The sequence below is a fragment of the Phoca vitulina genome, unplaced genomic scaffold (genome assembly GCF_004348235.1).
Source record: "Phoca vitulina isolate PV1807 unplaced genomic scaffold, GSC_HSeal_1.0 scaffold26, whole genome shotgun sequence".
Classification (NCBI taxonomy): Eukaryota; Metazoa; Chordata; class Mammalia; order Carnivora; family Phocidae; genus Phoca; species Phoca vitulina.
In genome coordinates, this window is record NW_022589729.1 from 6,111,384 (window position 1) to 6,138,552 (window position 27,169).

Consider the following 27,169-nt stretch of genomic DNA (forward strand, 5'->3'; position numbering starts at 1 on the left):
CCGCAGGTCTTTCTGTAAATGTCCAGGCTCTGTCACTGTTGCCCCCGAATCCAGTCTTCTCCTGTCACTCATGTTCCATCCAGCCAAGCAGTAATATTTGTGAACCGGCGTCTGTGTGTTGCTTCGTGACGTTACCTGACGGTCCCTCAGCTCTCAAGTTAAAAGCTCATTCAAGTGACTGTTGATCCACAGCCTTTGCCAGAGTATCACCAGTGCATTTTCTGTTAGTTTTCCCAAACAGTTTTGGGTGCTGATTCTGAGGCCCTCACTGATTCCTGGGAGGCCCTTTCTCTGGACACTGAATACTGGAAGCTTCTACTGAAACAACTGGAGGACTGTCTCATACTTCAGACTTTACTTCACAGCAAAGCAAACTCGTCAACCTCCAAAGTGTCGTCGCTGCAGGCTGAGCCACTCCCGAGGCTTTCTGTCAAAAAGTTATTGGAAGGAGGAAAAGGTAAGCTGGAGTTATTTGAGCATTGCACATATAGATCTACATGTTTATGGTGTGGGCGTTTCTGGTGGTTTTTATAGAAGTGATCGGAAGGATGGGGAAAGAGAAATACATTTAGATTTTAAAAATTAAAAATAACCCAACGCGTATTTCTTCTCAATTAATCTTCTCAAAGTCTGCTTCTGTCAATTCCCTGCTCAGGAATCTGCACTACGTCCCCCTGCCTTAGAGAATTAGCCGTGGTTCTCAGAGAGTGCTCAGAGGACCTCAAGAGCCCTCCCTTTTCCGACTTCATGTCTGTGGGAGGCTGGCTTTGCCTCCCTTACTTCAGCCAGCACAGCAGATCCCAGTAGATGGAATGCAGAAGCTGATTGGAGAATCCAGATATAAGCTAGACAGTTGAAGAGATCTGCAAAGGTTGTAGTGTTACTCATCTCACGAAACGTCTTTTCTTGCTTTGGGAAATATATTTTCATAAAATGTTATTAACATGTAATAGGTTTATTATTTGTATTTAAAAATGAATTAAGAATATTTTAAAATTTTCTCAATTTTAACTTCTGAGATCATAAATATGAATAAATATAATCCATAAGCTAAAGTTCTTTGAGATCGTCAGTAATTTTTAAGAGTTTAAGGAGATTCTGAGACTTAAGAAATTCAAGAACTTCTGGAACAAATAGAAACTGGTTCTCTAAGAACTTTTGGCTTTGAATCTAACCGATTTTTCCATTTCTTGCTTGTTGCTTGATTGTGGTTCAAATGAAGCATCTGTGTGATTCCCATCTCTAGGTCTGAGCCTGTCCCCTTCCCTTTCCCCGCCTGTCCCATTCTGGATTCTAAATTGTACTTACTCCTTTTTCGAGGCCCAGCTCAAACACTACGTCCTCTAAGAAACTGCTCATGATCCACTAGCTGCAAATTTTTTCTTCTTCCTCCTAACTTCCACAGAACTTTATACCTCTTCTGTGATTTATCACTTCCTGCTGTCCTGGAACCATTGGGTTCTTGTGCTTATGTCCTGCAGGACCATAAGCATTGTAAATTTTTCGTTGTCTTGGTGTACTTTCCTTTTACCAGCAGCTCTGTCAGGCATTTGATAATGACTGTCTGTATTCCTGGATTTCTAAATACCCATGTATTTATAGATTTTTATTTAGTTAACGTGTCTTCTTCTTTATAAGACTGTAAGCTTCAGCCTGAGAGGCAGGCTTTAGGTTTGGCACACATGTAGTGGCCTCCGGAGCTGCTCTCAAGGAACATAGGCTGCGGATGCCATCTTGGCGCTTGCCTTCTTTTTTTTTTTTTTTTTTTAAAGATTTTATTTATTTATTTGACAGAGAGACACAGCGAGAGAGGGAACACAAGCGGGGGAGTGGGAGAGGGAGAAGCAGGCTTCCCGCTGAGCAGGGAGCCTGATGTGGGGCTCGATCCCAGGACCCTGGGATCATGACCTGAGCTGAAGGCAGACGCTTAACGACTGAGCCACCCAGGCGCCCTAGCGCTTGCCTTCTGCCTTGTCCCAGTTTGCCAGTATAACCCAGAAAGAGCTTATACACTTGTTTGGAGCTCTGGTTTTTGTGACTGCCACCCAGGGGACATCTCCAGATCCCCTGGCTCTGGTGGCCAGTGGAGCTTATGCTTGTGGTCCCATGCTTTTAAAAGCTGATGTCTGACAAGTTACCTTGGTGGTGCATTTGGTTCAGCGTCCAACCCTTGGTTTCGGCTCAGGTCGTGAGATTGAGCCCTACCCTGGGCTCTGTGCTCAGCATGGAGTCTGCTTGAGATTCTCTCTCCCTTTGCCCTTCTCACTTGTGTTGTATGCGCTCTCTCTTTCTCATATAAATAAATAAATCTTAAAATAGAAGAAAGCTGATACCTGAGGTTCTGGCTTTCAGTCAGCCTGAATGTAGGTGTGTGAAGATCCTCACTTACAGGACACTGGCTGGTCTTGGCACATCCTCAGCTACTGGGAGCTTTTAAAAATCTACTGGGCTGCTTGGATAAATGACAAGTTTCATCTCCTGCACAAGGCCACTCCTTGAAGACTGGAAGAGTCAAGCAAAAGGAAGAAATAGAGAAATATGTTCCAAGTCCAAGAACAAGATAAAACTTCAGGGGAAAAAAAAAAAAAAACCCTTAACCAAATGGATATAAGTCATTTTCCTGATAAAAAGTCCAAAATTATAGTCCGAAAAATGCTCACCAAACTGGGGAGAAGAATGGATGAACGTAGTGATAACTTCAAGGAGATGGAAAATAAGTAGACATCATAGAGCTTGAAGAATACAGTAACTGAACTCAGTATATGCTAGAGGGTTTCAGCCGCAGACTAGGTGAAGCAAAAGAAAGGACTGGTGAACCCAAAGGCAGGGCAGTAGAACTCACCCAATCAGACGGTTGCAGATATAAGTTGTTAGTTCTAAGCTCATGGTAACCACAAAGCAAAAACCTGTTGTAAATACACAAAAGATAAAGGACTATAAGCATACCACCAAAGAAAGTTATCAAACCACAGAGGAAGAGAGCAAGAGAAGAATAAAGGAACAGAGGAATGATTAAAGCAGCCAGAGAATAACATGGCAATGAGCAACACCTACTAGTAATTACTTTAATTATAAGTGTGCTAAATTCTCTAATCAAAAGACAGAAGGTGACTGAATGGGTGAAAAAAACCAAGACCCATATATATGCTGCCTAGAGACTCACTTTAGATGGATGGACACACAGAGACTGAAAGAGAAGGGATGGGAAAAGATACTCCATGCAAATGGAAACTTTTTTTTTTAAGTTTAAATAAATTATGTTTTAAAAAAAAAAGACTTGTGAAAATTTTTAAATTATAAACTCTACACTCCTTGCTGCCACCTGCTGATAGGGTAGGACCATCACTGTGATACTAACCTAAGCAATATAAGCCAGGGCTTGATTCTGGAATGGAAATTACCAAATGATTTGGAAGTCAAACATAAGAAATTGGAATACCCAGCACACTGCTGCCGTTTACTATCCCTGATAATGGTGATTTTACTGTGAAGCATTCTTTTTTGTGGAAAGGTTTATATTTGAATCAAAATAGGAAGAAAGAAAAGGTGTTGATAAATTATAGAAGAATGTGTAATTTGTTTTAGGTAATAAACAGGACTCTTTGTCTTGAGTGTTTTTCAGTTTGCATTTAGAATTTTTTGGCCTGTGTCGATGACTGAAACATGGCATAGCATCATGTTTCTTAGATGTGGCTAAATTTTGCCCATAAATATTCCATGTCGGCAAGTTAGTTGACTATTAAAAGTAATATGTTGCCCTAAGAAGCCTCGATAGGTATCATACTAATCAGTCTGTTTCAGTTATATGTAAATGAAAATGCTTTAGGAGCGCCTGGGTGGTTCAGTCTGTTAAGTGTCTGCCTTCGGCTCAGGTTATGATCCCAGGGTCCTGGGATTGAGCCCTGTGTCGGGCTCCCTGCTCCATGGGAAGTCTGCTTCTCCCTCTGCCCTTCTCCGTGCTTGTGCTCTCTTTCACTCCCTCTGTCTCTCTCAGATAAATAAAATCTTTTAAAAAAAATAAATGGGGGCGCCTGGGTGGCTCAGTCGTTCAGCGTCTGCCTTCAGCTCAGGTCATGATCCCGGGGTCCTGGGATCGAGCCCCGCATCGGGCTCCCTGCTCAGCGGGAAGCCTGCTTCTCCCTCTCCCACTCCCCCTGCTTGGGTTCCCTCTCTCGCTGTGTCTGTCTCCGTCAAATAAATAAATAAAATCTTAAATAAATGAAGGAATGAATGAATGAATGAAAGTGTTTTAAAGATGTATTCACCCCTTCATCTGTGTCTGATAAAGTATATTTTGAATTTGTGGACATGGAAGCTGTGTGGTATACAAATAGGTACATGCATTTATATGTATCTAACATGGGCATATAGAGCTGTCCTTAGATACCAGATATCCCACTTGTCCTTGCTGTTTTTGGTGAGCACTGTAAATTTTCATTTTCTTACCTCCACACTGTAGGTGGCATTGCAGACAGTGTAGCCAAGTGGGTATTTAAACAGGACTTCAGCCCTGAAGTATTAAAACTGGCTATTAAGGAAGGAGATGCAGAAAACCCAGATGAACCCAAAGAAGGTATTAACAGAGATTTACTTGAAGTGTCAGAGGTGGACATGAACCTAGGAGCCATACCAGGTAATCCATAAATACGGAGAAATATACAGTCCAGAGTGGAGGGAATGTGGCTGCGTCTTTGTTAGGGAAAGAATAATAAATCTGTCACTCTCCTGTGGCTTTCAGACTTGCTGCATTTAGCCTATAAGCAGTTTCCGTGTAGCCTTGAGCTAGACGTGCTGCACGCACATTGCTGTTGGGAGTATGTTGTGCAGTGGAATAAAGATCCAGAGGTAAGATTCTCGCTCCTTCTTTCCTGTTAATTCTGTTGTTGTGCTCATGTTGTATATATGTGGGACTGTTTAATTCAGTAACTTACTGTAAACACTGGACTTTTCCCCTTTGGGATGCCTCTGTACGAGGAGCTGTGCTAGGCCTTTTTCATGCAATCTCTCTCAGTCCTCACAGAGAACCTGTGAGGTGTGGACATTGTCACTACCCCACTCTGGAGAAGGGAAAACTAGGCTCAGAGAAGTTCAGTTCCATGCCCCAGGGCACACTGCTAAGTCAGGGTCTGGGCCAGGATTTAAGCCTAGGTTTCTTTGTTTTTAAAGCCAGTGTGTTTTGCCCCATCCTAGTTAGGTTGTGATAAGTATATTTTTTATTTCCTTTTGAATTCCTACATGAGACGGCACCCACTTAATAGAAACTTTTTAATATCGTAGTTATCACGATAAAAGCCAGGGTGAAGATCCTGATGTTAACCTGTGTCTGCTTGTTTAGATATCCCTGTGTTTGTTCATCACTTCTCTTATGTTTGTCTCAGAAAAATCAAGAAAGCCATGCTGTGTACAAGGCTGACTCTAGTCCAGGGTTAGCCTATGCCTTTTCAGCTCTCTGCTGGGGCATCATTTTCTGCCACTTTCTCTCCCAGGACAGTCATAGTCTGGAAGCAGAATAGGAAGAAGGCCCCAAGCTGGGGGGCAGGAGACCTGAATTTGGGTCCTAGCTGAATTTCTGACAAGTGTCTGGGTTTGGGCCGGTCACTGAATCTCAGAAACTGTTCCTTCCTCTACCCTTTTTTTTTTTTTTTTTTTAATGAAGGTGCCAATCCTTCAGGATTGATGCCAGGATTAAGTAAGATGTAAAAATATAGGATGGATATTCCTCTTTGCCAGTAAGTCCTTCACTTAGGTCTCCCTAGTCAGTGCTCTGGTAAATTATCCCTCTCAAAGCAAACTACTTTATTGTCCTTATGTCAGGTTGCACTTTTGAAGAAAAAAATCTCACTGATGTACCAATTCACACTAATACATTAATTAATGATACTCTGCCTCCCCCCAAAAAATGTTGTCTTTAATATGTAATCACTTACATATTAAAGGAAAAGATTTTTTTTAAAAGTGCTTTAAACAAAGGAATGGGCTTTGATCAATTAAATCTTGACCAAAAAGTGATTTTAGCCCAGGGGACCCTCCTGATGGCCCTCGAGTCACCCTCTTCAGTGGCCTGCATGATAATTGTGTTTGGGCTCTCTACTTAAATGAAGATTTTTCCTACATGAAAAAAGAATGTTAGGACTATAATAAGGACATAATAGTTTCTAAAATCTGAATAGATTAATTCCAGATTCAGGTCTAACACAGTGATATGTAAGAAGAAAACTGTTTTACATCATTCATTATAAACTGAAGGCAGCTTGCAGACACAGAGCTGAGGACAAGCCTCATTGCCTCTGCTCACCAGCTGTATGACCTCTGGGAACATTTCTGAACCCTTTGTTCTTGATTTTTCTACTAAAAGTAAATGAGGGGGGTGCCTGGGTGGCTCAGTCGGTTAAGCGGCTGCCTTCGGCTCAGGTCATGATCCCAGGGTACTGGAATCGAGCCCCGCATCGGGCTCCCTGCTCGGCGGAGAGCCTGCTTCTCCCTCTCCCTCTGTCTGCCGCTCTGCCTACTTGTGCTCTCTCTCTCTGTTAAATAAATAAAAATCTTAAAAAAAAAAAAAAAAAAAGTAAATGAGGACTGTAGCTATCTTGAAGGGTTGTAGCAGTTTCTAGAGAAAATGCATGCATAGTGCCTGCCATTTTGACTGGTGTTATCATTGTCTATTTAAATTGTTAATATTTCAAATAAGTGGCCATATTTCTTTTTTTTTTCTTGTTAAGTAATTCTCTTTGCCCCATCTGACCCCTGCTCCAGTTCCACCATTTTACACACAGCTTCCTTAGGATCAAAACAATTGAAATTATCTGTGGGAAATCGCTAACACTGATATGTGTTATCAAAGGTGGTATGTTTAGTGTTTGTAGCTATAAAATTATTTAACAAAGATCTGGATGATTTCATCGGTTTTACATGCTATATATGAGTGTTACGTAAGCAACTACCTCGATTAGAAGGAGTTGAATTTCAGACATGTTCCCCTTCACTGCTTTAGTTTATCTCCTTGGCACCTATCACTGACCTACTGTATAATTTACTTACCGTATTTATTCAGCTCCCTTGCTAGAATGTAACCTCAGTGAGGGCAAGGATTTGGGTCTCTTTGTTCATTACGGTATCTCTGGCGCCTCAGACAGCCTGATGCATAGTAATTGCTCAATAAATGTTGAATAATGAATGAATGATATTTGCTACAAAGTAAACCCACATCTGTGTGAAATTCAAGTATTTATTAGAGAAAACACTGCTGTCCTGTCACAAGCCACAGTGACTTTTGATTCCAGATGTCAGCATATATGACCTGGGGTTTTTCTAGGTATCAATCATCATATAGATAATGTGAATTTAGGAGAGACCATTGACACTGTCCTATGAAAAATTTTCTTTTGCCTAATACTTCCATGTTCTTATCACCACATTCATGGGTAGCTTTATGTAGAAATTTATGTAAGAAGTCACCATTGTGTTTGAAACATCTGTTAAATGATACCTCTTTTTTTTTTTCTCTCTCTCTCTCTCTCTTTTCCTTCCTGTATGTAAGGAAGCACGTTTTTTCATTAGGTCAATAGAACACTTGAAGCACATTCTTAATGCACATGTTCAGAATGGTAAGTAAATAAGTGTTAAAAATATAACTGGTGGGCGCCTGGGTGGCTCAGTCGTTAAGCGTCTGCCTTCAGCTCAGGTCATGATCCCAGGGTCCTGGGATCGAGCCCCACATCGGGCTCCCTGCTTGGCAGGAAGCCTCCTTCTCCCTCTCCCACTCCCCCTGCTTGTATTCCTGCTCTATCTCTCTCTGTCAAATAAATAAATAAAATCTTTAAAAAAATAAAAATATAACTGGTGGATTCAAAAGAGGCAGGAATCTTTAAGTTCATATTCTGTTAAGTTTTTATCTGATGGTCCTACCTCCTAACACGTAACTGTGTATGTGTATGTGTATCGTGACATGCAAAGTACTGGTCTTTTAACTGCTTGGGAAAATGCTCTTCAGAAGGGGATGTGAGGGGAGAAGTAAGGAGAATATTCGACATAAACCACTGATTTTCTTTTTAGGTCACAGGTAGATAAGGAAAGAGGGCTAGGCTTGTCAGGACTGAAGTTGCTGATGAAAAAGTTAGGTAGCCACGAGCCTAAGAATATACGGTACAAACAGTCTTGTGCTTCTTTTAATTCGTGTGAATGTTCTCCATTGGCCGCCGTAACGGGGCCGCTGGTGCGTCCTTGACAGTGTGGTGGAAACGTTGTAAACAGGCTGCGGCTTCCATTAGATAGATAGATGGGTTTCCCTGGAGGAATTAATGGAGGGGCTCGGCACGAGGCTACTTAGTTATTTTACTAAGTGGTGACACTAGACGTTGCGCCGCATAGCGGGAGGTAGCAGCCTGCCGTGCGTGTGATGAAGTTTCGGGAAGTACTTACTCTTCACCGGTACCACCTTCTCGCAGGTGGTATGACATCAAATTAGAGAAATTCTAAAATGTCTCATTTTATGTGAAGAAAACTTGAAAATTTTATTCATCTCTTAGAATCTTACCTTCTTCCTGGGGGGAAAAAAGAAGATTGAAAGTGACTCATTTGGAAAATAGGGTCTCTAGAGAATTCTGTGGGGCTAGTATTTAAGACTTACCTGTTTGTACAGTGGGTCAGCCTCCTGGCTTCTCCACAGCCCGAGGCCCTCACCCCTAGATGCAGAAGCAGCCACCTGCAGAGGAAGGACCGCACGGGAAATGTCGTGTTGAAGCTGTCTAATGGACAACAGTTTCAGAAATTTTGATGCCATGGTTTATTGAATATGGAAGTATATAGCCCAGATTTCTTGTGTGGTGGTTTTTGTATTTTGTTTTTTATTACTTCCTTATATGTCACTTTATTTGGTGGTTACATATGAAAAAAAAATCAGTTTTGGACATTGGGCTGTTTCTCTCGTTTGGCTGTTTTGAATAAAGCTATTCTCAACACTCTTATACATATCGTTGTGTTCCTTTATGCAGTAGAATTGCTGGGTTATATGGTAGACACATAGTTAGCGTTAGTAGATATGGCCAGTTTTCCAAGTGGTTTTATCACTTTCTGATGCCCCCAGCAATCTATGAACTTTCCAGTTGTTTCCTTATCTTCCCCGACACTTGGTGCTGTCATTAAAAAAAAATTTAGCCTTTGTGTTGGTTGTGTAATGATATTTCTTTGTGATTTTAATTTGTATTTCTCTCATAACTAATGATATGGATCTTTTCTTAGGCTTTTTAGCCATTTGGATATCCTCTTACACAGCTCAGTTCTGATTATCATTGAAGATAAAGGTTTTTATTAATTTTACAAATATTATATAAGATGTAAGAAACGATACCTAAATAAATAGCCCATATAGCTTTATAAGCTTAGGAAAGACAGTAATTTGTTAAGTATGATAAAAGAAAAAACAGATAAGCCTTCTACTTACTACTTATACTTGCTATCTAGGCATCGCTCTGATGATGTGGAATACATTCTTGGTGAAAAGGTTTTCTGCTGCTACATACTTGATGGATAAGGTAAGGTAATTTTAAATTTCATATACTTGTTTTCTTTCCTTGATTGATTGATATTAGAAAGATTACTTACAGTGGGCCTTGTTAGACTATTTTTTATTTGATATTACATTTTACTAATGCTCAGTTAAATGTAATGCCCAGTGCTGGCATTTTGATGACCTGAAGAAGAACCTCCCAGATCCTCGAGAGTACTTTCCTTTAAATGCCTCTTAAGCAAAGAGAGTGAGGCTTGTGCTTGATTGAGGGAAGGATTTGCACCTTATTTTTAATTAAAGTGTACAAATGTACAGTTAACTCATCAATCTTTGGGTGTAGGCCAAGGTATTTTCTTTGAATGGGGTCAGCTGCCGTCCTTCTTTGGTTTTCCTACAGAAAACTCACCGCTGATGCCTTCCGTGTGATTTCTAGATCCTGTTTCTTTATAAAGTGGTGATGCAGTCTGAGTACAAAATCTTTAGATTTTAAAGTTTACGCCCTCATCTTTGTCGTTGCTTCCTCTGCATGTCCTCCAATAGAGCCCGGAGTCAGCTACTCCGTACAGCTTTTTAAAGCCCTCAACCTGCTGTTCGTATAACAACTCCCTTTTTTCTTCTCACTCACATTTTATCAGTTAATTAAGTGACATCATTCCATTATTACATATGACAAGCAGCCTAAGTAGCGTTAGGAACAGACATCGCACGTGGGCACAGGACTAGCCGCCGCCCCCCAGCTGGGCACCCGGGGGGCCCTGGTCAGTGTGTTCCCAGGCCCGGCAAGAATGTAAGCGGCATCAGGTAAGCAGATGTCAGGAGAGTTACCACCATAATGACAGCATGTTCTTTCAGATGTCCATGGACAGACATTCCTAAACCATGAGCACTCCATCCAGACCCACTTTGGGCCACCGCTCCCCTGAAAATGCTTTCTTTGCTGTGACTGGTAACACGTTTTTCTAGTTAAACCTGGTTTTCCCCGTGTGCTCACCTTCCTGGCCCGCCTCAGTGTTTTTCCCCCACTCGCTCCTTTCGGCCTTGCTGCCGGCCTCGCGTTCTCCTTCCCTTCCGGCTGCCGTCTCCCAGGAGAAGAGCAGTGCGTGCGAAGCTTTTTAGGTGGTGTCACTGTGGTTTTATACCGTTCTCACATCGACGGCCACGCTTGAGCCTCACAATGTGGATTTGAATTTAAACAGTCCTGAACGAGGACGCAGAGAGTTTTGATGATTCATTCGATAAATATTTATTATAAGTATCACTTACGTGCCAAGGACTGTGCTAAGTGCTGTGGTTGCGGAGTTGCAAGTCCCAGCCCCTGCCCTCCAGGGACTCACAGTCCAAAAGGTAAATAGGGTGCTTTGGGGACTGAGAAGAGGAAGTAAATAATGAGACAAAGGGAAGGCTTCTGAGCTGAATTGTGGAGGATGCGTGAGTCAGTGGGAAGCCGTGGGTGAGAAGGAAACGTATTCCAGCAGAATCCATGTTTGGCTCAGAGCTGCGAGGAGCTTCGTGTGCTGGAAGCACAGGCCGGAGGAAGGAGCGGGAAGCAGAGCATGGAGTATTTCCTGGGCGGACTGTGGATTTGGGGTTTTCTAACACTCTGTGTAAACTGCCCAGCGTAGGGTCTGGCCCCTAGTGTGAGGGCTTACTGTAGCTGTGATTTTATCTTAAAGACACTGGGGCGGTTGTAAGCAGAGGAACGATACGTTCAGATTTGCATTTTAAAAGATGATTCTGGCAACGGTGAAACATGTTGGGATTGGGATGGACCGAGTGTGGTTGTTTGAAGGCCATTGCAGTGATCTTAGTGAGAGGCAGCAAGGCAGAGAGTCCTTGGTGCTGGAGTCCCGTCTGCCCTGGTCGATCTCCTGCCTCCTGGGAATTCTTATCCAGCCATCCAGCCATGTTCCCGAAGAGCAGAACTGCATCTCCTGCTTATTACCGTGTTGTATAAAGTATGCAGTAGAACTCACCAAGTACTTATGAATCGAGAAGATCATCCTGTTTTCTGAGCTAGGAATATGACATCTGTCCGCACCAGATAGTTTTTCCTTTCTTCTGACCATTTTACATTATTGTGTATCTTTATCAACAAGCAAAACTCTTCGCTGCTCTTTATTCATAGCCTTGAGTTTGGTTCTGGACTTTAAGGCAACAGTTATTTGTACAAAGTGAGGAACAGATTTTTAGAGTTGTTTTTTTTTTTTAATTCAAAAATATTATTTTTTTTTTTTTTTTTAAGATTTTATTTATTTGCGAGAGAGAGAATGAGAGACAGAGAGCATGAGAGGGAGGAGGGTCAGAGGGAGAAGCAGACTTCCTGCTGAGCAGGGAGCCCGATGTGGGACTCGATCCCGGGACTCCAGGATCATGACCTGAGCCGAAGGCAGTCGCTTAACCAACTGAGCCACCCAGGCGCCCTAAAAATATTATTTTTGAAAAGGATTATTTTGTGAGCCCAGTGATGTATTTTTCATAATATATTTTCCAGAAGCTGGCCCTGGAGCAGAAGCACGTCCACTACCACAAAGTTAATTGCACTGTGTAATAAATGAGTAGAACCAACATTTATTTATAGCTGAGTTTATTTTTTTTAATTTGCTTACTTTTTTACTTCCTATAGTACCATAGTAATGCCTTTTTATTTAAATTGTTAAATAAATACAGTATTTTGTGTCCCGTTCTTAGGTTGGAAAATCCCCAAAGGACAGGCTGTGCCGAAGGGTGAGTGAATCTCCCTTAATGAGATGTGGAGCTGTCCGTCCTGCACCTTACGGAGCACCTTATTCACTGCACGGCTGGGCTTGGCCTTTTACCATTGTGATGACCTATCAGGAGATGAGAAACGTGGAAGGACAATACGATGTTAAGGAAACTGGGCATGAACTGTGGCCAATTTTAATTTACCTTTCCAGATTGTCAGATACCTTCCAACTAGAAATTTATAACTGCAGCGCCCAGTATCCCATGGAAGCAGATTCATGAGGGAATTTTAGCTACTTTATGTAATAACCATTGTACAAATGGTCTTCAATAAGATTCCAGCCCACGGATACTGGGCTTCTGTTTGAGGCCGGTGATTAAGCAAAAGTTAGCACTTTTGCTCAGAACTTTGAAATACTCTTATTACAGACACCTTAGGAAATCCTGGGACACGTGAATCCAGCCATGCTAGGCCCATAGTCCTGACAACCCCACTGTGGGGGATTTCTGATGCTGTGCTCTTGAGAGTGGCTGGGACAGCGCACAAACACACACACACACACACACACACACACACACAGTGAATGACGCAGGATGAAGTACTTAGGATGTGAGGGATTTCCTGGTTGTTGGTTTAAAGAAGATGGTGAATGCAGGGGCACCTTGGAGTCAATGGGAATGACCTGTTGCCCACAGCATGAGTGTGGTCTTTAGCTCACAGGCTTGGGGATTCTGGTTTTGTTTAGAAGGTTCAGTTCCGTCCCTGAAGGGCGCTCTGCAGCCAGACCAGGCTGTTTCCTGACGACTTCTCAGATCGGGCTGCCATGTGGCATCTGACCACGTACCATGGTTAGCGTGCCTTAGCGAGCTCGCCCGAGACCAGCAGCGCCATGATCCGTGGCGACTGATGACGCCACGTCTTTACGATACATAAACAACGCCGGCTTTTATGAAGCCCATGGCGGTACCATCTTTTTTAAAGCCTAATTTTAAAATCCATTGAATCTCAAGAAAGAAATTAAAATGTGCCAATGCCTCGACTTTCAAATTCTTGCCCGTCTGTCCAGCGTAGTGTCCGTCGCTCAGGTGTGCTGGGTTCTTCTGGTGGTACGTGTAGCAGTTCTGTGCAGGTGCTAATCGTGTTCCTTCTTACAAACAGGATGTGGGCATGAGTGACACAGCAATGACCTCTTTCCTTGGCTCCTGCTTGGATCTTCTTCAGACTATGATGGAGGTAGAAGAGGTCTATTTTCATTCTGAACCTTCTCTAAGATATTAAGCGTTTTTAAAATCATTGGACTTAAGAAAGGACTCTAGAAAGAGGTTTTTTTCATCTATTTGTTTCTAAGTTTTGACTTAAGCCCCCCAAATAGTGGTTTCTTAAGAATTAGATTTGATTTTTTGTTGTCACTTGGGGGTCTGGGGAGAAAAGGGGTTTGCACTTTCCTCCTTGTAAGCGCATTAAGATATTTATTTGCAAGCTCGTATTTCTCCAATTCTGAATTCTCCAAACGTGTAGGCCGACGTTAGCCGGGATGAAATGCAAGCGCCTGTCCTGGATACGGAGGACGCGTGGCTCACGGTCGAAGGACCGACCTCCATAGTGGAGCTGGCCCTGGAGCAGAAGCACATCCACTACCCGCTGGTGGAGCACCATTCCGTCCTCTGCTCCGTCCTCTATGCCGTTATGAGGTTTTCTCTGAAGGCCGTGAAGCCACTCTCACTCTTCGATAGTAAGGTGAGGACCTCGGAGGCCTTGAGAGCCGTCTCGGAGCCGAGGGCTTAGCAGGCGCGGGCGGGACGATAGGCAGGATTGCCTTCTGTAATCCAAATTGCTCACTGCTTCTGGGATGTGTATGGGGTCACTCGCGGGGGGCTCTCTGCTCGCTGTTCTCTGCCAGGCTGCCTGTAATTCTGGCTTCCCATAACTCTTCCGGTTCCAGAGTCTTGCCCTGTCAGCTGTCTGCCGTTCTCGTTCTGCATATTCTCGGATAGACCCATTTTCTCCCTCCTGGGTATCTCCAGGCCTGACCTGTCACCTGAATTTGAAGTGTATATTTCCTTTTTTTCTTTTTTTTTAAGATTTATTTACTTGAGAGAAAGTGCATGAGCGCGAGCAGGAAGGGCAGGGGTGGGGGGGTGAGAGAGAGAGAGAATCCTCGAGCAGCCTCTGCTCTGAGCAGAGAGCCCGACACAGGGCTTGATCTCACGACCCTGAGATCATGACCTGAGCCGAAATCAAGAGTCGGACCCTTAACCAACTGCACGCCCCTGAAGCGTGTATTTCTGTCAACTGTCTCTCTTCGGATGGGCTGTGCGACTTCAGACACCTGCTGTCTAACACACCTCTGCCCCTCAGCCCCCCGCCCTTGACCTAAAGCCCCGGCAGGGTGGTGCTTACCTGTGTGCCGGCGCAGATGGGACCTTGAAGCTCCTGAACCTTCCCTTCAAGCCCCACATTGACTATAAGTCATTCTTGTCGGTTCTTCCTTAAATCACATCCGTCCATTCCTCTCCATCACTAGACCCCGAGTTTTTGTTTTTTTTTTTAAAGAAAACCCAAAATGAAGTGCCTAGCTCAGTCCTCCCCCCAGAAAGGGAGTTTGTGAAACCGAACACATCCAGAACTGGACAAGCCCGGCGGTCTCAGCCCGTATCGTGCTGCGGTGCGGAGCGCGCCTGAGACTCACGCAGACGGGCAGTGCGGTGCGGCTAGTGAGTCAGACCCCGCCCTGCCGTTTACTAGGCCAGTGAGTCTTCCTGCGTTTGCCCTCGCCTCCGCTTCCTCATTCAGAAGTGCTCGTTCCAGGGCCTACCTTATGGCTGTTGTGAGGGGGAAGCGACGTACTGCACATGCAGGGCTTAGCAGTGTCTGCAGCGTCGTAAATGCCAAATGGTGTTACAGATGTGCACACACGTGCCCCACCCCAGAGGCCCCCGTGTAGGGCAGCCCTTACAATAACTAAGACCACCGGGCGGAAACTACGGGGTAACAGACTATGTGTGAGTATGTGGAAAAACTTTTTTTTTTAAGATTTGATTTATTTATTTGAGATGGGGGAGAGAGCCGGGGGGGAGGGGTAGAGGGAGAAGCAGACTCCCTACTGAGCAGGGAGCCCGACGCGGGGCTCGATCCCAGGACCCTGGGATCATGACCTGAGCCGAAGGCAGACGCTCAACTGACTGAGCCACCCATGGGGGCGCCCCTGTGGAAAAACTTTCAGCCCGATGTCCAATTTGCAGTGCACTAAAGGATGAGGAGCTTTATCCTAACTGGCAGTCACACTAGGTGACCTACGGTCCTAGATAGTTGGGTCTACAAAGTCCATTAGAAGGTACCCGGGGTGACTGCGGGGCAAAACACAGCAGCCCAGGACGATGGGGTCGTCTGTAAACCCAGATGGCCTAGCGGGAAGTGGGAGGCCTGGGATGAGAGCCTGGGCCTTCCCAACTTCCCAAGGCCGGTGCTCTTTGCTCCGTATTACATTTCCTTCCAAGGAACTTCTGAAATCCAACTCTCTGATGTTCTGCTTTGGGTCTTCAGATACACGTCTGTTCTCTTAAACGGTGTCTTCAGACAGTTGAATAAGTGTGTTTAAAAGGATGCGGAGTACATGCTAGGTCTTAGTTATCGGTTACTGCATAACAAATTACCTCAAAATTTAGTGGCTGAAAACAACATTTTGTGGGTTGGGAATGTGTGTCGCCCCTTATTTAGGTGCCTCTGGCTCAGAGTCTCTCATGAGTCTGCAGTGAGGGTTTCAGCCAGGGTTGCAGTCCCATCTCAAGCTCCCACTGGGGGAGGCAGGGGGATCCACCTGCAAGCTTACATGATGGCAGGCAAGACTGTTCTCGCCATAGGCACCACTCCCAAAATAGGGCAGGTCACACCATGGCAGCCGGCTTCCCTCACGGCAAGTGAGAGTGAACAGGAGCACCCAGGGCAGAAGCTACAGCCCTTTTGTCATCTAATCTTGAAAGCGGCACTCGCGTCCGCCTAATTCTGTTCGCCAGCAGTGAGTCCAGCCTCCTCTCAAGGAACGGGGCGGGGACGGACGACACAAGGCATGCGTACCAGGAGGAAGCGGGGCCAGACCTCAAAGGCTGCCTACCACATACTAGATAATTGTTATAAAAATTAAATTAATAAAATTCTAAAATGTTACTGTTCAAGTAGAATCAACCATGAGTTACTAATTAGATGACTTAATTTTTTAAAATCTTTCTGTCCTTCCCTTAATAATAATCCATACTTAGCCGTTTTCTTGGTCTTTTCTTTCTCTTTAGGGGAAAAATGCATTCTTCAAAGACCTAACTTCAATTCAGTTATTACCTAGTGGGGAGATGGATCCAAATTTTATTTCTGTACGACAACAGGTAAGTTATAGTTACTGGATTTGATTTTTGTCTCTCAGAAGAAAGTAGGAAATGAAAAATTTAGCTGGCCTCGAAGAATGACCACTTCCAAAGTATTTTTGAAAGCTAATTTTCCTGGGGCACCTGGGTGGCTCAGTTGGTTAAGCGACTGCCTTCAGCTCAGGTCATGATCCTGGAGCCCCAGGATCAAGTCCCGCATCAGGCTCCCTGCTCAGCGGGGAGTGCTTCTCCCTCTGATCCTCTTCCCTCTCACGCTGTCTCTCGTTCTTTCTCTCTCAAATAAATAAATAAAATCTTTAAAAAAAAAAAAAAAGCTAATTTTCCTTTCAATTATACGTTCCTTTTTGATAAATAATTTCCACGGAAAAGCCACCCTCATTGACAGGAAAGCCAATTACTGTGATTTAGACGTTGTTTAATGATGCGTACTGACGGTGCTGTGTCCTTCTCCGTTGGCAAGTTCTTACTGAAAGTCGTTAGTGCGGCCGTCCAGGCTCAGCATTCAGTCGTGAAGGACAGAGAGTCCTCAGAAGAGGCACCGACCACTCCTTTTGGGAAAGACCAAGATTGGCCAGTTCTAGCTGTGGATTTGGCTCATCACCTTCAAGTTAGTGAAGATGTGGTTCGAAGGCATTACGTGGGAGAGCTCTACAACTACGGTGCGGACCACTTAGGAGAAGAGGTAATGTCACCCTCTGAGTGTGAGGTGGGGGCTCAAGTCACAGAAATTATGGTTGGAGTAAAGAATCCATAAGGTCGGGGCGCCTGGGTGGCTCAGTCGGTTGAGTGCCTGCCTTCGGCTCGGGTCATGACCCCAGGGTCCTGGGATCAGGTCCCACATCGGGCTCCCTGCTCCGCGGGAAGCCTGCTTCTCCCTCTCCCACTCCCCCTGCTTGTGTTCCCTCTCTCGCTGTGTCTCTGTCAAATAAATAAATAAAATCTTTAAAAAAAAAAAAAATCCATAAGGTCTCCGGTAGAGCTTTTTTGCTTTTCCTTTTGTTAGGACTTCTAGGCACAAAAACAACAGAATATTAAATATAAAAGTGTAACCAAATTCCTGTTTCTGGCCTGTGTTTAATAAACTCCGACAGTGTGCCAGGCCTGTTCTATGCAAAGGGACCTATCGGTACCCAAAACAGACAGGATTCCTTCCTCATGGAACTGACGGTCTGCTGGTAGGAGCAGAAAAGCATGCTGAATTTTTTTTTTTTTTTTTTTTTGAGATCATGCAAGCAGGGGGAGGTGGGTCGGGACCAGAGGGAGAAGGAGAGAGAGAAACTTAAGCAGGCTCCCTGCCCAGCACCGAGCCTGACGCAGGGCTCGATCTCACGACTCTGAGATCCTGACCCGAGGTTGCGGCGCCGCAAGCGTGCTACGTTTCGTATCGGGTGAGAAGCGCTGTGAAGAGAAACAGGACCACGGGAATCAGCAGGAGCTACTACAATACGGTGGTCAGAGGGGACAGCTGAACCGAGCCCCCAAGGATGAGATGCAGCCAGTCACGCAGGAAACTGGGCCAACAGTGCTTGAGGCGGAAATGATGGAAGTACAAGGGCCAAGGCTAGAGGGCCGGTGTGGGGGACCGTACGTAGTGAGCGAGGATGAAGACGTCGGAGAGGAGGTGCGGAGGGGGGCAGGAGTTACGTCCAGTGTCGCACAGCGCACGGTCGGTCAGTGCATTCAGAAGCCCTTGGAAGGTTTTAAGCAGTCATGATGTGATTTAATTCCCTTTCTTTGCCAGAAACTTAAAAAATGACTCTTAGTGTCATACTGAATCGAGATATTAGGGGATAAGAAAAATTCGGTAGTGGGCAGAAATTTGAATTTTGAACGCTAAATTTGATTTGGACTTTTTTTTTTTGGTTGTATACATGGCCGCAGCTCAGAAGTGAACTAGACTCTTCACTGGCAAAGCCGTTCCTAGACTAAGTACCTCTGCCAACTCTCACCACATATACACTTGTCCGTGCTCCTTTCCTCAGGCCAGTCTCCAGGTTCACGACAAGGAGGTCCTCGCCTCGCAGCTGCTGGTGTTAACGGGGCAGAGACTGGCTCACGCGCTCCTGCACGCCCAGACGAAAGGAGGAATGGAGCTGCTGGCCAGACTTCCCCCCACGCTCTGCACTTGGCTGAAAGCTATGGTAAGTAGGAGCGCGTGAGATCGGTCGGGTCACTGGATGGTTTCTTAAAGGCGTATTTAGTAACAGTTAAGGAGAAAAATTAAATTATGAGTTTAAGCTCGTTCTGAAGAATTCTTACTGGGAAATAACTATCCTGACAACTCTTAAGTGAGTAACGATTACTGTTGTGTATAACTGATTATTTTTGTGTCCCATTTGCAGAACCCCCAAGAGCTTCAAAACACAGAAGTGCCAATTGCAACGACAGCTAAACTAGTAAATAAAGTCATCGAGCTTTTACCAGAAAACCACGGGCAGTATAGTTTAGCCTTACACCTCATTGAAGCTGTGGAGGCCGTATCTATCCCTTCTTTATGACACCTACCTACCGAAACCGGTCTCAAATTGTGTGACTAGAACATGAATTAGTGCATGGTAATTTTACATAGTAAGATCTGGAATTTGATGGAGGGAGTATGTCTTTTTTCTTTTGTAAAATGAATAAAAATACATACTACTTTTTAAAAGTGCAGTCCTGGCTAAATTCCACTCCTTTGGTTAATATTGAAAATAAAATATAAACAAATATCAATTATACCATTAATTACTAACACAGATGTTTTACTGTTTATTTCTAATTTAAGCACTTAAATAGCTTTATGGGTAAACTTTGCTATTTCAAATGGGTTATAATTTACAGATTATGTTCTTATTATCAGATTCTATATTTCGTACTCGAAATGTTACTGTAATTAAACTTCAAATGTGTTCATGTATAGTCCCCATCAGTAAAATTAGAGAAACATCCCACTCGCTTTTGTTGGCATGCTTAAATCCAACATCCTGGGCTGCCGCCTGGAGTTCTGGATGCGGACGGCTTCTTTCCCAGAGGTTTATGCTGCCGCCACCGGAGGAAGATGACCTTGCTTTGGAGGAGGAATGGGTTCGAGATCATCATATTCATCAGAAGGGACACTAAACATTAGAACCCTTAACCTGTTGTCCTTCCCAAAACTGAGATTCTGAGACGCAAGCAACACAGCAAAATTAATTACGATGTAAGTTAAGATTTACTTTTTGCCAAGATTCGAAGTTGTATCCACATCAGGTCATTGTAAAAATGTATTATCTTGTAAAATTTATGTTTTAAAAAAAGGCAAAGATGCTAAAAATTTAAGTCCAGTTTATTTTTCCTACAAGTGTTTAGAAATGTCTGCTTCTGGGATATGGTAACGTTATCTGTTCTTGGAACAGTAAAGGCCTAGTGATATTGTAGCTTTACAAACCTACCTCACAGCTGGGTTGAGGGAATAAAATACAACTAATTTTGTACCCTAGAGTGCCTAGAGCAGTCCAAGTGCTGAATAATTACTTGTTGATTAAAACCAGATTAACCAAAACTCTGTAAACAAAGTGTTTTGAGTTCTACAAATACCAAATATTTATTAAGGTAGATCTGTGGAATGTAGCCATGCAGTGCAATTACTGCTCTCTGTCATGGATCACAATTGTTATTCATAGTAACTCATTGTGATACGGAAGTTTGTTGCTTCACTTACTTGTAAGAAGCCAACGTTATCAACTGTACAAAGCTGAGGAGTATGCCCCTCAAGGATATGAAGAAAACATTCTCATGTTTGCGGATATCCCAATTTAAATTATTTTTAACTAAAAGATCACATCCAAATAAGACTTGTCGAAAACTTAATAATTACTGTTTAATTTAAAAATCTTGAAAGATAGAAGTTCTAAGAGGTCTTGGGTATTTGGGTGAGGGCCTGTAAGTCTGACCGAGGCGCACACCGTGTCCAGTAGCAGCACCGAAAAGGACCTTATGCTCGTCCAGCCTCCCGCCTCTGCTGGGATCGCCACTGGCCCATCCAGACACAGTCCTGTGAGTTCTTGTAAACCTCTCTAGCTTTATCTAGTCACGTGTTATATGCATTCTAAAAGATTCGTTCTTCCTGTGATTTTTCTACATACTCTGAAAGTAGTTATGAATTTTGGAGGCTGGTCAAAGAAACTTTACATCCTCACTTTGATTCGATTATCACTTTTGGGGGAAGGGGGGTACCTGATAAACATGTTAGATAATAAAGCTGGTTAAACTTATTCTCGTAGGACACACAGATCTGGGGATTGTTGAGAATATTAATAAGCTGAAATATGGTTCATAGGACCATAACAGATCACTGAATTACAAATCTGTAGTTACATTTGTGATCCTAAAGTTTACCGTGCAAAGAATTTTAAAATTGAATTCTGAGTTATATGGTTAAGAAAAGCAGTTAAATATTTTACTGTTTCATCAAGGCATTTTAAAATAAATCTGAGAGAAGAAAATACCTGTGTATACATTCTGTACCAAGAAAGAGCCACAAATAAAGGAATTAGATTGTATGTGGGATGGGTGATTTCTGAAACAAAGGTATGTTGCACTTTCGGATGGGAAGCCAGTAACAGTAGTGTTTTCCTAGCGAGAACTGCCCGCTCCCCTGACACCTTTCTTCATTAACATTCAATGGGCATCTGTACCCTGTTAAATTCCACTTTATAATGCTGAAGAAAAACAGAAGTGTTCAAATAATCGTAACTTCTACATTTCAGGTTATGTTTAAATGTAGAACTCTATAGAAGAGCCAGATAAACGTAGGTGAAGAGGAACACGTCACCAACTTTCTAAATGCTTCATACTTTTGCAAAAAGAAAAATAAGAAATGGAGAGAGTTTCACTCTTTGTTATAAAAATTTGTCTAAGGTACAAGTAAGCACTGTTACATTTAAATTGCTTTTTTTAAGTGGTTAATTACAACTTAAAATCAAAAGAGATTTAATAATACTAAGCTTACATGGAATATAATGTTCACTTATTGAGTTGCTGTGGTTCATTTCATTTGAGACAAATCTTTTTAAAGTACTCCATGGCAACACTGAAAGCCCTCCCTCACCCCGACAGAAATGAATTTTTTGGGCTTCTAAAAGTTAGATTTCTGCTGAATAGAATTAGCCGTCCCTAGAAAGGTTTTAATCCAATACTGAATTGTTTATAAAATGCTGTTATCTATTGTAATGTACTGTAAGTAGTGACATTCTGTACATACTTCTATTTTCTGTGTCCACTGTTGTGAACTTATGTATATTAGTGAAATAAATTTTCAGCTTTCATGTTGTTTCAACATTCATAAATATCAGTATTAAGATTTTCTTTTCCCTCTTGTATGAGAATAACAAGTTTGGTGATGTTTTCTTTCTAATGCACACAAAAAACCTAGCTGTTGTGAAAAGGATGATGTTCACTAGTAAGGCAGAACGAAATCACTCTGTCTCTTAAGGGAAACACACTTCTTGCCATTCTCCTTCAAGACTATATTTTTTACTTGATTTTTACAACTTCATCAGTATCAGTAAATTTCCAGATGCCTTTATTTTTAGACGTTACAGAACTTAAATATGGAGTCAAGAAGCTTTATAAAATAGAAAACATTTTCTGGTCAGCCACATTTAAAGTCAAACATACCCAGTGTCTCTGTTCTGAATAAATCCATTATGGATATATCGAGACCCATCTGCATATTTGTATTTTTCTGCATGTATATATATATATATATATATATACACACACATTATTTTTTATCTGCTACAGGAAAAACTTGTAATTCTGAAATTTGACCCTTATCCTCCACCATTTACTCTTCCATTTGTTACCTAAACCTAGGCTTTCCTCTTCGCAGTGTTGTGAACAGTCCCTCTGAACTCGCGTTCGGTGCTCGCAGGGTGCTCCTGCTCAGAGAGCTGTCGACGGCCGAGTGGCTCTTACTTTCCACTCACCACTTCCGTGCATCGGGGGCAGAGTGCATCTGAAGACTCAGCCGTGTACTTCCAACAACGAGGGCATTTTTCTTTGGTAGTTGGCATGACAATTACTTTATAGGAAGACTCTTCACGAATATCCCCACCTGTGAGAGAAAGATACAGGAAGACTGACAGGCCTTTCAACTTGTATCTCTCTTTCCTGAGTGGTTCTGCCAGTGTTTCTTTTTCAAAGCTTTCTCCCTCCCCTGGGGAAAGCTGGTCAGTACGGCTTCATTTGCCACATTACGTAAACAGCCGTGACAGTGGACTCACACCCTGACCCCTGAGGACAGCTGAGGAATCGGAGACCCCGAGTGAGAGGGTAACTGATGTTCCCCAAGTCACAAGTTCTCGATCTCCCCAGGCAAAGCAGGCCTTCTCGCTCTTCATCCGGGCTCAGTGCTGGTAAATTACACTGCCTCTCCAGCAAGACAAGAATTTTTAAAAAAGCCAAATTATAGTGCCAACTGCAGTGTCCCCACTTAAACCTTCTTGGTTTAGGGGCGCCTGGGTGGCTCAGTTGGTGAAGCATCCCAACTCTTGATTGCGGCTCAAGTCATGATCTCAGGGTCAGGCTCCAAGTGGGATGTGGCGCCTGCTTACAATTCTCAAGCTCTCTCTCCCCTCCCCTCCCTCCACCTCTCTCTTTCACACCCCTCTCTTAAAAAAAAAAAAAAAAAAACTTGTTTTAGACAAAAAGAAACAAAAATTTCTCCACTATTAGTACTCTCAGACTTCAGCCTAAATAATATACAGTGAAGAAAATTATTTTCTAGCCATTATATAGAGAATGTACATTAACATTTTGAAAAGCAAGTGAGAATCTTTACTACAGGGTCAGTGCTTCCAGGCCTCACACTTCAACTGATGCCCACAAATGAGCCTCCCGCCTCCTGATGGCACCTAACAACCATGAGGAACACAGGGAGCGTCACCGTCCCCACAGTACCTGCGGCCATTGTGTTACATGACCACGCCTCCACGCCATCACTGAGAATGAAGTAGGCAGACAAAAGTCCCCTATTGAATACCTACCAACTGCCTGTTCATGAGATCCCACGGTGGGAATGAGTTCCATAAAACTTCTTCCTTAACCCTTCATGAAGATTGGCTAAATCTTTTAATATAGGTGTGCAAGTAAGAAATTTCCGAGTCCACAATGGGGAGAGGCAGGCTAGGCAGGACCAGGATCCTGAGTGAGGCCAACTAACGTCACCTACGATGACCATTATTCACAGGACAGGAAGGAAAGCGCTCTCCTCTCACCAGCACTGTGTTCCCAAGATCATCGTGTAGGACACTTCTGAAAGCTGGTTTAGAAACTTGGCCAGTTTCCATAAAAAGATGTATTCCAAGAACATACCTGCCTTTAGAACACACCTGATCCCCTGCGAAGCTGGAGACGACCTACGATTATCACTCTGTTCTCCAGATCTCACCTGTTATCTTCCCCTCTTCCTTACCTTCTAAATTGATCAGGAATGTCCCTTTGCGCTCAATTACATCTGTAGTTACTGATCGTGGTTCCTGAGAGAGTAAAGTTGTCTGGGAAGCCATCATTAGTTCATTCAACTGAGAGGTGCTGGAAGTCTCCTCAGCTTGTAGCATCTGGGAATAAGCATGCCAAGGTTACTGTCTAAATGTTTACTGCAAACTGAGGTTAGAAGAATTAATGCTGCAAATTCTTGTGTTCAGTGAGTGACCCTTTACTACCCTTATCTGCTGAGCTAATCTATTAAATCAATTAGAATGAAAGTTTTATTTTAAAGTGAGTGAGTGGGGGGAGGGGCAGAGGGAGAGAGAGGGAGAGAAACTCATGCAGATTCCCTGATGAGCAGGGAGCTGGATGCGGGGTTCGATCCCATGACCCTGAGATCACAACCTGAGCCAAAGTCAAGAGTCGGCCGCTTAACCGACTGAGCCACCCAGGCGCCCCTAGAATGAAAGGTTTTAATTAAAAATTTCCAGGCAATAGTATGTGCTCTCTATATAATATGCTCTGTGCCAGGCACTTTACATGCTAGATGCTAAATGTCCATTACTTCTAATCATCATGGTGTTAATCCCATTTTCCAAACGAGGAAACCTGTTCCAAGGGGTTAACTACTCACGGTTCTCAAGCAGTAAGTGGTGGAGCTGTACTTCTAGCCCAGGTCTGTGAGCCTCAGAGCCCAGACTACTTTTCCCTGTGTCCTGCCTCCCACATCAGGAGAGGTGGTAAGATACTATCTAAATAGACCTGCTTTTAGCAACACAGACCAAAGGTGCCAACTGAATAAAGCACAGAGCTATTCTCAAGTACAATAAAGTTGGATGTTTGATAAGCATTTTTACACTTTTCATTGTAATTCTGATCTTCAAAATGAGTTTATAAGCTAATACAGACATTGTTTAAAAAAAAAAAAAAAACCAGCAGCGCCTGAGTGGCTTAGTTAGTTAAGTGGCTGACTCTTGATTTTGGCTCAGGTCGTGCTCTCAGGGTCACAGGCTCAAGCCCCGAGTTGGGCTCCGTGCTGAGTGTGACGCCTGCTTGAGAGTCTCTCTCTGTCTCCCTCCCTCTGCCCCTCTCCCTCTGCTTGCACACTCTCTCAAATAGAAATTTTTAAAAACTCAAGAAAAAGAAGATTCAAAGAGATCAGTTTTAACAAATTCATGCAATTAGTAATTCATAGATTCAGAACTCCATCTGACAGCTAGTGTAATTCCTAAGAAAAATACATTATTTTTAAAAATCCCAAAGTATTTTTTCCAATATAAATGATCCAAACAAGCTGTATTTTTTTTAACTTAACTACTCAGAACTAAGGAAGTCAAGAAGACACAAGACATATAGGAGAAAAGCCCCATACCAGGCTGGGTAGCCTTAGCTAGGTCACAGTTTCAGTGGTCTTCAGTTTCCTTGCTCATAAAATAAAGGAGTCAGAGTCAAACCCCTCCCAACTTATAAAAAGATTATTTATTTAGAGAGTGGGGGGAGGGGCAGAAGGAGAAGCAGAGAGAGAATCTCAGACTCTATGCTGAGCACGAGCCCCATGCAGGGCTCGATCCGGTGACCAAGAGCATGACCTGAGGCAAAATCAAGAGTTAGATGCTTAAACTGACTGAGCCACCCAGGTGCCTTCCAACTTATAAATTTTAAAATGTGAGTATCTTACTTAAATTATCTGCTGTCTGATCAATAATCTCCTACAGACTGCAAGCCTCAAATCTTAATTACATTACTAAAAACTGAACCTGAGCTTACCAACCAATCAGCAATAATTGCGCCTCGGATAAACCTCATTGGCTACAATACTGCCATACCAACCAAGTGAGATGGTCATTTTTAGAAAACTATGATAGCAGTAAAACTTTAAAAAACATATTGTCAATTCTCTTCTCAAGCATTAAAAAATCCTGAGTCAATATTTTAAGCTATAAGCCAATGTGGCCAATGAACCATTAAGAATGCCAAGAAGAAAACCTTGATGGTTCTTTTGGAAATAAAAATAGGAGGAATGCTTTGAGATGGCATGGTAATTTGCTGGAGCAAATGAATTTTCTTCAAATCTCCTGAGAAAAAGATGGAAATCTTTTTTAGATTTGTTTTGAACCTGGTCCAGATGGACAAAATTCTCAGAAAACTAGATCCTTAACACAAAACCCTCAATTTTTGTGTATTGTAATAATAATGTCATCGGTTTCTGTCACTTACCTAAACAGCCCTGAGGATGTGCATTTCAAATAGGACTCTGTTGCACCTTCCCTGTCCCAACTTACAAAGCATGTAGCAACAGAGTGCATGTTTTGTAGAAGGGAAAGGAAGCATAGAGAAGGAGGAAACAAAGAACCTGTGATAATATCAGGTTTACAAGATCTCTAAACTAAAAAAACCTTACTTATACAGAGATTTTTAAAAGCCAAATTTCAGGTGAAGCGGAAGGATACGAACATCCCTTCCAAAGAGACAAACGGATACTCACCTCTATTATCTCAAAAAGCAGCCCAGGCTCAATCACAAGGATGACCTTGTACTCGGCTGCGTTTTTACCAGGGATGCTCCCAAGAAATGAATCTCTCATGGCGCAAGTGCTCTCGATGGCTTCCTCTAACCCAGGCTTCTTCCAGACAGAACTGGTTCTGATCCACCCAGTACGAAAAACACTCTGGGCATCTTTGAAAAAAAGAAAACAGTAATAAAAAAATAAAAAATAAGTGAAAGTAATTTACATATATTCCAAACTGTATAGAAAGATCTAACCATTAAATATTTACTATTCATGGGAAACAAGAATTGGTACTTACGGTAAATATTATGGAGCCATTCTAAATGCCTACCATTTATATTCACATTTTGAAATTTAAACAAAGGATAAAATATTATAGTAAAATCCCAAAGGAAAAAAGGATGCCTAGAAGAAAATAAAATAGAAAAAAATAGCCCAATATTGACAGTTGTCTTTGGATAGTAAGACAAATTATGAGTGACTTTTCCTCCTCTTTCTAAATTTCTATAGTTCCTAATTTTTTTTTTTTTTCTTTTTTTATTTGACAGAGACACAGCGAGAGAGGGAACACAAGCAGGGGGAGTGGGAGAGAGAGAAGCAGGCTTCCCGCTGAGCAGGGAGCCCGA

The 27,169-nt window shown here is 42.9% G+C and overlaps 2 protein-coding genes across 3 annotated transcripts in view; one reads left to right on the plus strand and one right to left on the minus strand.

Annotated features, from left to right (window-relative positions):
- Window positions 1–19,654, plus strand: part of RAB3GAP2 (RAB3 GTPase activating non-catalytic protein subunit 2) — a 94,946-nt gene extending 75,292 nt beyond the window's left edge. The window contains exons 24-35 of one of the 2 annotated variants that reach the window (XM_032422446.1): window positions 229–457; window positions 4,460–4,633; window positions 4,739–4,845; window positions 7,538–7,604; window positions 9,460–9,530; window positions 12,194–12,229; window positions 13,368–13,451; window positions 13,728–13,946; window positions 16,496–16,585; window positions 17,046–17,267; window positions 18,568–18,726; window positions 18,928–19,654. In XM_032422446.1, coding sequence (XP_032278337.1) covers window positions 229–457; window positions 4,460–4,633; window positions 4,739–4,845; window positions 7,538–7,604; window positions 9,460–9,530; window positions 12,194–12,229; window positions 13,368–13,451; window positions 13,728–13,946; window positions 16,496–16,585; window positions 17,046–17,267; window positions 18,568–18,726; window positions 18,928–19,083 — 1,614 coding nt within the window. In that variant the 3' untranslated portion in view covers window positions 19,084–19,654. The remainder of the gene's footprint in view (window positions 1–228; window positions 458–4,459; window positions 4,634–4,738; window positions 4,846–7,537; window positions 7,605–9,459; window positions 9,531–12,193; window positions 12,230–13,367; window positions 13,452–13,727; window positions 13,947–16,495; window positions 16,586–17,045; window positions 17,268–18,567; window positions 18,727–18,927) is intronic. The other variant, XM_032422447.1, reaches the window with a different exon arrangement.
- A 467-nt stretch (window positions 19,655–20,121) lies between these two features.
- Window positions 20,122–27,169, minus strand: part of IARS2 (isoleucyl-tRNA synthetase 2, mitochondrial) — a 55,282-nt gene continuing 48,234 nt past the window's right edge. Inside the window, exons 21-23 of the mRNA XM_032422448.1 lie at window positions 26,520–26,710; window positions 24,021–24,165; window positions 20,122–22,661 (exon numbers count right to left, since the gene is read on the minus strand). Of these exons, the coding sequence (XP_032278339.1) occupies window positions 22,519–22,661; window positions 24,021–24,165; window positions 26,520–26,710 (479 nt within the window). The 3' untranslated portion in view covers window positions 20,122–22,518. The remainder of the gene's footprint in view (window positions 22,662–24,020; window positions 24,166–26,519; window positions 26,711–27,169) is intronic.